Source organism: Coenobita brevimanus, chromosome 9 (assembly GCF_032717465.1).
Source record: "Coenobita brevimanus isolate Jiangsu-jjx chromosome 9, ASM3271746v2, whole genome shotgun sequence".
In the NCBI taxonomy this organism is placed as follows: domain Eukaryota; kingdom Metazoa; phylum Arthropoda; class Malacostraca; order Decapoda; family Coenobitidae; genus Coenobita; species Coenobita brevimanus.
Genome location: NC_136962.1, coordinates 252,067 through 265,251, shown reverse-complemented (window position 1 = coordinate 265,251; position 13,185 = coordinate 252,067). Strand labels below are relative to the sequence as shown.

Here is a 13,185-nt window from a genome sequence, read left to right as displayed (position 1 = left end):
GTGACAAGCCAAATGGTTTCCTGTACACCAGGAAACCATTTACTATGCTGGGTGGTAACCATAACACCAAATTATGGCGCCTGGTGGTTTAGTGGGTAATTAAGGCGCTTCAATCGGATTGAGCCGGTGAAGGTTTATATCCAAGGGGTGGTTGGGGTTTATTGCCCACATAATGCCACTCAGGGATGAGTGAGGCTGGTCACTCTCATCTTAAATGTCAGCACCAACTTGCCTAGCCCCGGCCTCCTACGCTCCTCATGGGGCAACACAGGGTTGGATGATGGATGGATGGATAATAATAAAACCCGTAAGTCTATCAAGTATGAATGTAAAATGCTATCTTAAATGAGAGAGAGAGAGAGAGAGAGAGACAGAGACAGGCACACATACACACACACGCACACACACACACACTTCTCCACAACACCTATACAATGAATAACAAGCAACTTTAAGCAAAAAACAGCATCTATTCATCCACCACCTTAATAATGAAGAATTCGAGACATTCAATCGAGTGGGTGGCGTGCAGGGGCCTTCGTGTGGCGGCACTGTGGTGATGGAGCAGCCTGGTTATACACAAATCCCTACCAGCCCTCTCCTGTATTCCACCATCCCCTTTCTGGGAACTGGGAGCTCTATCTATCTACCGTATCTATCACTCCATCCATTAATCTACCTCTCAATCTATCTATCTATCTATTGCCAGACGCCTTAATCCTGTAAGGGGTGGCCATAAACTAATCGCCTCCATGTCGCCCTGTCCCCTGCCATTTCACTGCCCTGCTCCCAGCTCACACCCCCCTCTCTCATATACCTCTCCACTCCATCCCTCCATCTCATCCTCATTCTCCCCCTCCCTCTCCCCCCTTTCACCTCACTCACATATACTCTCCTTGTTAATTTCTCTCTCCATCCCCCCAACTTACACCCCCTCTCTATCATATACCTCTCCACTCCATTCCTCTACTCCTTGCTCTACCCCTCCTTCTCCCCACACCTCATTCATATACACTCTCCTAGTTAGTTTCTCTCTCCATCCCCCCAACTTACAACCCCCTCTCCATTCCATCCCTCCATCTAATCCTTGGTCTCCCCCTCCACCTCACTCTCACACACTCTCCTAGTTAGTCTCTCACTCTCCATCCACTCCACAGGGCCAAACCACCTCAATATATTTCTCCTAATGCTTTCTATCACATTTCACTAAAGAGATAAGGAAAGCAAGCTCTAATTTCCAGTTTGTAGATTTTTGGATCAATTTAGAGTAAGAATTAAGCAGATCAAATGCTATCTGTGGAATTTAATCTTCCATTTATCGGCTCAAAGGATCCGGTACCAATAGACGCTACGATTATTATTCTGGATTACGTTCTTATGATGCTTCTACTCGTATCGTTTATAAAGACTCCAACACGCTTGCATCCATCGCCCTTGGTCACCTAATGGCAGCTCCCCACACTGCTCAATCTCTGGCAGCCTCCCTATTCAGTGCCTTATCTTGGGGTCAAAAGGCAACTCTCACACTGCTTGATCTCTGGCAGCCTTCCTATTCAATCCCATATCCCTGAGGTCACACTCAATGACCTCATCCCATGTCTTTTTTGGTCTGCCTCTCACAACCCTATCCTCCTTATTCACACCTCCTCCATATCCAACTGTCATCCTCCACCCTCTCCACACTGCTCAATCTTTCATTTTACTGGAGGCTGCCAGAGATCAAGCAGCATGGAGAGCTACCATTAGGTGACTAAGGCTGACAGATGCAAGGCTGCCAGAGACTGAGCAGTATGGAGAGCTGCAAATGGTGACCAAGACTGACAGAAGCAAGTACGTTGGAGTCTCCATAAACAATGCAAATGATTTACATGTTGGAGCAAGTGTACTGAGCACATGGTTAAAAGGGAGGCTGCCAGAGATCGAGCAGCGTGGAGAACCGCCATTAGGTGACCAAGATCGATAGACAGGCAAGTTGGAGCCTTTATAAACGATACAACATGGACGAATACACTCAAACCTCGATTTAGGGGACTAGTGGGGATTCAACTTGTCCCTTACTTGACAATGTCCCTTACTTTACAATGTCCCTTACTTTACAATGTCCCTTACTTGACAATGTCCCTTACTTGACAATGTCCCTTACTTGAAAATGTTCATTGTTTTACCACATATAAAGACAGTCTTATTATGAAATGCAATGATTGTTTCACTTATCTTACTTATATGATTATGAATATTATTTTATGGGTACTGTATAAAGAAACATATTAATGTGTATAACCCAGACATTACATATCACTTTTGAATGGTCTTGTCTGTTTGTCATGTAGAATATGGAGTCCCTTAAATCCAAAATCCCTTAACTAGAGGTCCCTTAAATCGAGGTTTGAGTGTACAAAGAAATCGTATGCTCGTGCAACTGTACCACGCATTTATGGCTAGGCGTGGACTGGTACGAGGTCCTTTGAGGTCGTTAAATGATGCGTTGGTGGTTAATTGGGGGCTAAACGATGTGGAACTGACCTGTGATAATTGAAAGGTGCTTTTCTTGTAATGGTGGGGCAGGGATTATTCCAAGGAAGCGCTTTTATCCTAATGCAAGCAAGACATTACACACAGACGTTACTACAGATATACGACTTAGCACATTATGTACACGTGTTACCATATGTGTACAGGATGGCACATAGCTCGTTATTACACATGTACAACCTATCACAAATTGTACACGATTACATATGTGCACCCTATCACAAACTGTTCACATTATTATTACTTATGTACAACTTATCATTACACTTCCTATGTACATCCTATTGTTACACTGGTACTATATATGCACAACCTATTACATTTTGCACATGATTACATTTCAACACCCTATTTATTGCCAGACGCCTTAATCCCATAAGGAGTGGCCACAAACAAATCGCCTCCATGTCGCCCTGTCCAACGTCATTTCACTGCCCTGCTCCCAGCTCACACTCCCTCTCTCATATACCTCTCCACTCCATCCTTCCATCTCATCCTTGGCCTCCCCCTCCCTCCACCTCACTCATATACACTCTCCTCATCAGTCTCTCACTATCCATCCTCTTCACATGGCCAAACCACCCCAGTGTGTTTCTCCTCATGCTTTCTACCACATCCACATCCACACCACAACGCTCCTTCACTTCCTCATTTATCAGCGTCTCTCCATTTGACTCCACAGGCTCCTCTCAAATACAGTAACTTGACTTGTGTCCTTCCAACAACGTCCAAGCTTCACTTCCATATGTTAGAGTTGTTATCACAATAGTCAGGTAGTGACTTTTTCACTTCCATGCTCACTTCCCTGTTTCTTATCACTGCTTTCAAGGAACCAACAATCTTTCTTCCTTGTTCTACCCTGTCAAGCACTTCACCCTCTAAACTTCCATCTTTACTCATCACACTACCCAAGTACTTAAACGCACTTACATTTTCCATTTCCTCCTCATCCAGCCTCACTGTACATTCACTGACTTCATTTCTCTCAAAGAACAAAACTTTACCCTTCCCTACATTCACCTTTAGATTCCGTTTCTTACACACTCTCCCAAACTCATCCACCAAGCCTTGCAGCTCCCCTTCGTCTTCACTCAACAACACAGTATCATCTGCAAACAACAGTACAGGGAGTTTCCAAACACTGCCCTCTCTCACCAGGGCCACTCCAACATCCACTACCCTACCTTGTATCTCTTTTATTACCCCATCCATGTACAGATTGAACAACCATGGAGACATGACACATCCCTGTTTCAATCCAACCTTCAAACAGAAAAATTCACTCAGTTCACTATCCACACGCACTGCAGCCTTAGCACCCTCATACATACTCTTCACAGCATTCAACAACTTCCCATCTCCTCCATATATTCTTAACACTTTCCATAATCCTTGTCTATCCACCCTGTCATATGTTTTTTCAACACCCTATCATCATCATCATCTAATCCTGTGCTGCCCCATAAGGAGTGTATCCACTCACTTGATGTAGCGCTGCCTACTTCTTCCTTCACCTTTATCATTCTTTTTCTGGATCTGTCCTCCTCTTTTCCTATTTCTCCCATCTTTCCTGTCACTTTTTATTACTCTTCTTTTCTTTTCAGGTGGCTTTATATTGAGTGACAAGCCTAATGGTTTCCTGTAAGCCAGGAAACCATTTACACCACTGGGTTGTTACCATATAACCAACCCATACACGTTCCCTACGTGTCAACAAGTGGGTTGATGGAGGGTTAGTGACCCTCCCCGTAACACAACTAACTCAAAGACAAACGGCCACCCCTTAATGGATAATGGCATCTGGCTACAGACAGATAGACAGACATAAAACGACTAACTCAAAGACAAATGGCCACCTCCTATGGGATTATGGCGTCTGACTATAAAAAGACAGATCGACATACAACAACTAACTCAAAGATAAACGGCCACCCCTTGCTGGATTATGGCGTCTGGCTATAGATAGACAGAATGACTGAAATTTATAAAAAACTAGCATGATTTTGAGTATTTCACAGCTTCATCACCTCTTTTTGTACAGACGAACTAGAACTATACTCTTTCTCCTCTTTTTCCTTACTCTTTTTAATGTGGAATAAGAGTAATGGATGGAAATTAAGCCATGTTTAGGTGAAAGAATTACAGCACCCTCTTCAGCAGGATATTAGCTATACCTTATTTGATTGACCTGTGCAGCTGAGATGTATGGGGCGAGTAAGGTGTTTGTATTGCAGCTGCTGATTGGCCGCCGATAGTGAATATCTACAGCTCTTCTTATTTTAACACTATATATTTATATCTTTAACTGCCTGCAATATAAGCAGCCAGTCTAAATATAGAATAATTTCCAAAGCTAAAGAGGGCAAAATTAGCTTTAAAAGTTTACCATCATCAAGAAAATGGAAGTTGATAAAGCTTTATCAAACAATGAGTGATGTTTGAAGTAAATTATCCAACCACGATGTACGCCCAGATCCGCATGTTGTACTGCATCCACCCACAGTGTACACCCACGTCCACGTTGCACTGTAATATCCACTCAAGGTGTACATCTACGTATGCGTGTTGCACAACAATATATGCCTGCATTTACTTCAATGACATGATCAGCGGCCAATCAGCAGTCACGTATCAAACACACCCTACTTGCTCCATACATCTCAGCTGCACAGGTCATGCAAACAGACTATAGTGCCAGCTAAACACTGCTACATTTAGCCATTCTTCCAACCCATCCTTCACTCAAAGTTGCTTGTGATTCATTGTATAGTTAACTGGAAGGTGGAAATGTGTTGTTTGGCCTTCTAAATAGGAATGGAAAATTATATACATACATCAGGGAAATAGTAGTAGTAGTAGTAGTAGTAGTAGTAGTAGTAGTAGTAGTAGTAGTAAGTAAGTAAGTAGTAGCAGTAGTGGTTGTTGTTGTTGTTGTTGTAGAAATAATAATAATAATAATACAGCAAAACCTCGATATAATGGACTTCAATAGACCAGAATTCGCTTTTATTGGACTCGAGGAGCTACCGGACTAAATTCCCACATATCGGAAAAAGTCCAATCAGGCCAGAAGCAGTGCGGACTGCCTGACCACTTCAGCTGTGTTCACCACAATAAGGTAAATAAAAGACATGTTTATCAGTGTACAATACAGTATTATTATATATATTATACCACTGGATTATTGTAGTGAATATATAACACAGTACAGTACTGCAATGGTAGAGAAAACAGTTTAAAAACTTTTGGTGCGATCTGGACTAATGTCCGATATATCGGAAAAAGTCCGAATGTCGCTTTTATCGGAATTTCACTTTTTTCGGAATGGCCTGGACCCCACTTAGTCCGTTATAGTGAGGTCTTACTGTAATAATAATAATAATAAAATGATGACATAACACTAACATATTGCTTTGTGGGTAAGAACGTAACTTCAACAAGCATATATATATATTTTTTTTTGGCAAATTATTGAGGACAAGGAACATCAAAAAAGCAAAGGAAGAACATAACAAGGCAGAGAAATAATACGAGTTTCCTGTCCATTGGTGTAAGTGAGTGGTAAGTGGTGATTTAGGTGGCAGTGATGATTCAACTGGATGGTGACACAACTAACCTTGGTCGTGTGGAGTGTGGTGATCGCGGTGGCCTCGTAACCTGCTGTCCTGTGGTGACCTTGCGTGGTGAGTCGACGTAGGTATGGTGATGGTGGTGATGGTGGTGGTGGAAGGCTGGGTGGTGGTGCGTAGGTGGGGCATCAGGCTGGAAGAAGTTAGTCTTGGAAGGGTGTCGAGGGAGAGGGGGTGTTGGCTCACAGTCCTGGCTCTGACTCATGCCTGGAGGTGGCTGGCCCCCGTCCTCATGGCACTCGCTGCTCACAGTGCCCCCCCCACTACCCACAGCCACCGATGACGATGCCCCTCCACCACCACCCTCAACAAGCTACGCACGGGGGAGAGAGGACCAAGGTTACTACAAGCCTGCGCTACATATGTACTACCTACACTACATATACACTACTTAAATTACATGTGTACAGATGGTTCTTGATGTGTGTACTTGGTGACGTTCCATTATCACCGTTCTCAACACGCTACACACTGGGGAGATAATACGAGCGTTATTACAAGCTTCAAGGGAGCAGGAGGGTGTTGAACTGTACCCGATTGTACCCTACCCTTGTGGCACTGCCCAACGCATCATCCTTACTACCCACAGCCACAGACGACAATGCCCTACCACTACCACCCTAGGCTCCGCACTGGGGAGAGAGTACGAGGTCACCACAAGCCTGCACTACAAGGACTCCCACGACTTATGCTGCATTATACACTAAAATTGCCAACTGAATATACTCAAAGATGCCCTGCCACCACTACACCACTACTCTTCATACGCTACACACTGGGGAGAGAATACGAGGGTTTTTACAAGCTTTCAGGGCATGGGGAATTTATCGGCTTGGAATGCTGACTGACATCCCAGCCATTTGTGCCCCGGCAACTCACAGACATTGACGAGAAGGCCCTACCACCACTCCCACCTTCAACCACAAGCTCCGCACCGGGGAGATAGTACGAGGTCACTATGAACCTGTACTACTTATGGGATATTATTTGTACTGCTGCTCCTAGACACTAATATTACATGTACAGCTGCTGTTACATGTACTCAAAGGCATGTATTCGGGTTGGTTAAGAAAGCTCCCTAACACCTCTTCCTCAATGATTTATTTTTGGATATGGCTGGTTAATATCGTTTTGCATGTTATTTATGCAGAGTATGGTGAAATTAGAATGATTTAAGCAGCACAGGAAAGCATGGTGTAATAAGCTAATTTAAGTAACACAAAAGAGGACGGCTAGATGTAATAAGCAAAATAAATTACTCAGGAAGAGGTGTTAGGGGAAGTTCCGCACAAACGAGATTGCACGGGGTTACTGATTACACATGGAAGCAGAAGGCAGATGGCTTGAACTGCCCATGGGAGTGGTGTGGGGACAAAAGCATGGTAGCTACCCTTGTGCAACACTCTTAGGCAGGGAACTCAACCAAATAAGCATACTGACAGGAAGGATGGGACTGGAGTGTATTGGTGTTGTGATGAAGAGGGGTAGATTGAGATGGTTTGGGCATGTGGAGAGGATGGGGGATGACAACTGGGTGTGGAGGGTGAGAGGTGTGAATGTTGGGGGTAGGGTTGTGAGAGAGACTGAAAAAGACCTGGGATGAGGTCACAGAGTGTGACCTCAGGGATAAGGTACCAAACAAGGGGGCAGCCAGAGATCGAGCAGAGGGGAAAGCTGCCATTAGGTGACCAAGGCCGACGCAGGCAAGCACGTTGGAGCCTTTATAAACGATACGAACAATAGGAACACATCTCGTGTTCCAATTTCAATCCGTTCCCTGGGTTAGGTTGGATTTTAAAAACTTCATGGCTTTACTCTTGCTACTTCCTGGCAGTTTTATTAATCTGAGAAATGGAGAGTGAGATACTAACTAGGAGTGGATATGAGTGAGGTGCAGGGGGGAGAGGCAGGGATAGACTGAGGATGAGATAGGGGAATGGAGCAGAGAGGTATATGGGAGACGGGGGTGTAGGTTGGCGGACATGGAGAGTGAGACTAACTAGGAGAGTGTATGTGAATGAGATGGAGGGAGGGAGAGGCTGGAGGAGACTGAGGATGAGATGGAGGGATGGAGTAGAGAGGTATACAAGAAAGGGGGCTGTAAGTTGGGGGGAGGGCAGTGAAATGGCAGGGGACAGGGCGACATGGAGGAGATTTGTTTGTGGCCACCCCTTACAGGATTAAGACTCCAAAATCACAACTCTACATCCTTAACAACACTACTGATGTACTGATCAACCCGATGAGTGGATGGTAAGCTGGGGGCTTGATAGGCTGGTTTCCTACATCAAAATTATTCCTCATGACTCTAATATGTGGTTTTACGATTCCTCATGATACGGCCAATGATTCTAGTACAGTTCAAAAGGCTGGTGATTCTACGTCGTTCAAGGTCACTGTCACTCGTTTTAGTAAACTCTCAATTATCCGATGTCGCAATATTCGGCCCAACGCAATAACCAGAAGTTCTATGCAATACAGTAATACCTCGATATACGATACCCCGGGTTAATGATGAGGGTAGAAATTGCACCATACCCCGCCTAACGATGGGGTTTTACCTAACCAATTAGACTGTTAAACCGGGGTATGCCTGTATCTGGTGCCGAGGTGTATCAAACGGCTGTAAACGGTAGCCAACCAGCGCTGTATTACTGTATCGTATCATTACATCAGAGAGGGAGGTGTGAGCTGGGAGCAGGGCAGTGAAATGGCGGGGAACAAGGCGACATGGAGGCGATTTGTTTGTGGCCACCCCTTACAGGATTAAGGCGTCTGACAATAGACAGACAGACAGACCATTACTTTAATGTATTTTATAATTAATTTTAACTTTTACTCACGGGAAAGTTTTTAGGATCAAGGATCAAGACGGAGAGCAACGCAATATCCAGCTCAACGCTGATGGGGGTACTGTGCAATATCCGGCATTTTAACCCCTAACCACTGGCTGACGTGTATAAACATCACAATTCTGGGCGTGGTGCAACACCGGTTGACGTGTATAACCACAAGCGTGTTCCCGCCACCCTTTGAACTTTAACTTATCCTTACTCATCGACGGGACCACCTGGAGACGTGGCGATACTTTCACTTGAAAGAGCAAGAGTTGGTAAGTCTCATGTGTCTTTAATTTTTTCTCCAGCTGTTATAGCTAGGCAAATATTAGGGTTAGAAGTAAGGGTATTTTTTCTGTTACGGATATCCCCCGTAGGGAGGAGTGTGCATCATCGGAAACCCCCGGCGTGTACGGTTAACTGGCGTGAGACTTGGCTGAATTACGCTGGATAATTGAGAGCTTACTGCACTGTTCAAAAGGCAGACAGGACTCTACAATCGTTAAGACACTCTTGGTCGTTCTAGTATCGTTCGAGAGGCTGGCAGGATTCTACGTCATTAATAGTGAAGTAGTGGTAATTATGACTACAAGATGGAGGGGGCTGCATGGTGGGGCAGGGGCCGGCAACCACCTGTTGGGTAAGTATGTGTTTATATCCGATGCCACAGAAATAGAGTACAGTTTCTTATCACATTTTCCTTGGGAATTAATTCAACAGATTACACTTTTGTCACCTTTCAAGCCACTTAAATATAGTACACTTCTTACTACATGTCAATGAGGTGGAGGAGATTCTTTACACCTCTTCCTTACCAACTCGTTCAACAGATTACACTCAAACCTCATCCTACCGCTCCGTCTCTCCATCTTAAACGCTGAGTTGTAGCGAGATTAATGCCAATGATGCCTGTCACGAAGAAGTGCTATGGCAGGGATGTAGAGCTGTAGCATTGCCTTTTTCTGCCACTAACTTATAAAATGAACACTAGAATATCATGCTAGTCATGAAGAAGTGCTATGGGATGTGAAATAAGCTACGAAATCTAGGCATGCCACAAAATTTTTAGCCTGCATGCCATCAACAGCGCTGTTAGCAATATATGCGGAGGCTAGCCTATTCCATCTTCTATTACCGTTATCTAAGCATTAATTAGCCTGCATCCCAGGGTATAGCGCTGTTAGCAAGAGGCATGGAGAGAAGCTGACTATTGATACATGCTTAGGAAAAAATTATCTTTGAAAATTAACATAAGAAAGAGCAACAGAAAAGAAAAATAATGATAAGAAATTCATATTATTTTCTGTAACCTAATGTAAAAAGATAAATTTGTTAATAATAATAATAATAATAATAATAATAACAGTAGCAATAATAATAATAATAAAAAATCATTAAATATAACAGTAAAAAATTGTCAATGTACAGGACACCCTTGATACGGCGAACGAATTGGTACCAGACCACTGACATCAAAGCCGAGGGTTTGTTATGGCCGAACCCTACGCTATTCTCTATCTATTGCCAGTAATCCTGTAAGGGGTGGCCACAAACAAATCACCTCCATGTCAACCTGTCCCCCTGCCATTTCACTGTCCTGCTCCCAGCTCACACCCCCCTCTCTCATATACCTCTTCATTCCTCCATTTCATCCTTGGCTTCCCCCTCCCTCTCCCATCCTGCACCTCACTCACATACACTCTCCTCATTAGTCTCTCCCTCTCCATGCTAGTAATTTCCCAGGCGTCGTGGCTTTTACCAAACAAGATCGTTAAATACAGAGGGTCGTTTGGCCATACAGTCGTACACAGGAACATACAGCCAGTTCTAAATGGCTCTTATTCTCAATCAATGTTTTATTTGTGGATACTCTCATGTCACCCAAAGACTGATGCGGTGTGTGTGTGTGTGTGTGTGTGTGTGTGTGTGTGTGTGTGTGTGTGTGTGAGAGAGAGAAAGAGAGAGAGAGAGAAAAAAAGAGAGAGAGAGAGATTGGTGAGTGGATAGAGGAAGTGTGTGTGTGTGTGTGTGTGTGTGTGTGTGTGTGTGTGTGAGAGAGAGAGAGAGAGAGAGAGAGAGAGAGAGAGAGAGAGATTGGTGAGTGGATAGAGGAAGTGTGTGTGTGTGTGTGTGTGTGTGTGTGTGTGTGTGTGTGTGTGTGTGAGAGAGAGAGAGAGAGAGAGATTGGTGAGTGGATAGAGGAAGTGTGTGTGTGTGTGTGTGTGTGTGTGTGTGTGAGAGAGAGAGAGAGAGAGAGAGAGAGAGAGAGAGAGAGATTGGTGAGTGGATAGAGGAAGTGTGTGTGTGTGTGTGTGTGTGTGTGTGTGTGTGTGTGTGTGTGTGTGTGTGTGTGTGTGTGTGTGTGGGGTCGGTGTTTCCCGCGCATCCGTTTTTTTTACCAAACAAAAATCCAACAAACGTTCGGCCACCTCAAGGTCGTTAAAACCAAAATTCACAAAGGAGAGTTCGGTATAGAGGGTGTACTGTAATTGAAAAAATAATCGTAAAAATAATTGCAAAAAATAACCGTAAAAATAATTGTAAGAATAATCGTAAAAATATCTGTAAAAATAATTGTAAAAATAATTGTAAGAATAATCGTAAAAATAATTGCAAAAAATAATCGTAAAAATAATTGTAAAAAATAACCGTAAAAATAATTGTAAAAAATAATCGTAAAAATAATTGCAAAAATAATTGTAAAAATAATTGTAAGAATAATCGTAAAAATAATTGTAAGAATAATCGTAAAAATAATTGTAAGAATAATTATAAAGAAACTAAAAATAATCGTATAAATAACTGTAAAAATAATTGTAAATATAATCGTATAAATAATTGTAAAAGTAACTAAAATTAATCGTAAATATAAACGTAAAAATAGTTATAGAAATAATTGTAAGAATCGTAATAATAATAATTCAAACTAAAAGAAATGGCGGGACATATAAAAATCTATACTAACAGAAACAGAAAAATTAAAAATGGAGGGGATGGAGGAAAAATGGAGGAGGAAATGGAGGGGATGGAGAGAAGAGGAAAGGATGGAGGGAAAATGGAGAGGATGGAGGGAAATGGAGGAGGAAACGGAGGGGATGGAGGGAAATGGAGGAGGAAACGGAGGGAATGGAGGGAAATGGAGGAGGAAAATGGAGACAAATCAAGAGACTGGAAAGGAAATGGAGAGGATGGAGAGAAGAGGAAAGGATGGAGGGAAAATGGAGAGGATGGAGGGAAATGGAGGAGGAAACAGAGGGGATGGAGGGAAAATACAAAGGATGGAGGGAAATGGAGACAAATCAAGAGACTGGAAAGGAAATGGAGAGGATGGAGAGAAGAGGAAAGGATGGAGAGAAAATGGAGATGATGGAGGGAAATGGAGGAAGTAAAATGGACAAGATGGAAAGAAATGGAGGAGGAAATGGAGGGGATGGAGAAAAATGGAGGGAAAATGGAGAGAAATGGAGGGAAAATGGAGAGAACGGAGAGAAAATGGAGAGAACGGAGAGAAATGGAGGGAAGATGGAGAGAATGGAGGGAAATGGAGGAGGAAAATGGATAAGATGGAGAGAAATGAAGGAGGAAATGGAGAAGATGGGGGGAAAATGGAGAGAAATGGAGGGAAAATGGAGGAGAATTAGAGAGGATGGAGGGAAAATGGAGAGAAATGGAGGGAAATGAAGAGAAAATGGAGCGAACTGGAGGGAAGACGGACAGAAATCGAGAGGGAATGGAGAGAAAATATAATAAATCTTTTGAGAGAGAGAGAGAGAGAGAGAGAGAGAGAGAGAGAGAGAGATTTTTTATGCCCATTTCCTAAAGCTTATCCAGTAATGGGTGGCCACAAACAAATTGCCTCCATGTCACCCTGTCCCCCGCCATTTCACTGCCCTGCTCCCAGCTCACACCCCCCTCTCTCATATACCTCTCCACTCCATCCCTCCATCTCATCCTTGGCCTCCCTCTCCCCCCCTCCGACTCACTCACACACACTCTCCTTGTCAGTCTCTTTCTCTCTCCATCTTCTCCACATGGCACCAATACCGACCGTCTATATTGAATACTAGGGTGATGGAAGGGGATATTTTTACATGTCACTAATTTGGCACTAATACCGACTGTCTACACCAATTATAATCCAGATCAGTGAAGTCTGTCTTAGCGTATTTCATATTAAACTTGTCCCT

General features: G+C 43.4%; 1 protein-coding gene and 1 long non-coding RNA gene across 2 annotated transcripts in view; one reads left to right on the top strand and one right to left on the bottom strand.

Annotated features, from left to right (window-relative positions):
• Positions 1 to 13,185, top strand: part of LOC145409461 (uncharacterized) — a 142,137-nt gene that overhangs the window by 35,481 nt on the left and 93,471 nt on the right. The gene's annotated exons all lie outside the window — the stretch shown is intronic.
• The window catches only part of Zdhhc8 (zinc finger DHHC-type containing 8), a 30,550-nt gene that overhangs the window by 1,520 nt on the left and 15,845 nt on the right, over positions 1 to 13,185 (bottom strand). The window contains exon 9 of the mRNA XM_080279825.1: positions 6,149 to 6,474. Coding sequence (XP_080135951.1) covers positions 6,149 to 6,474 — 326 coding nt within the window. The remainder of the gene's footprint in view (positions 1 to 6,148; positions 6,475 to 13,185) is intronic.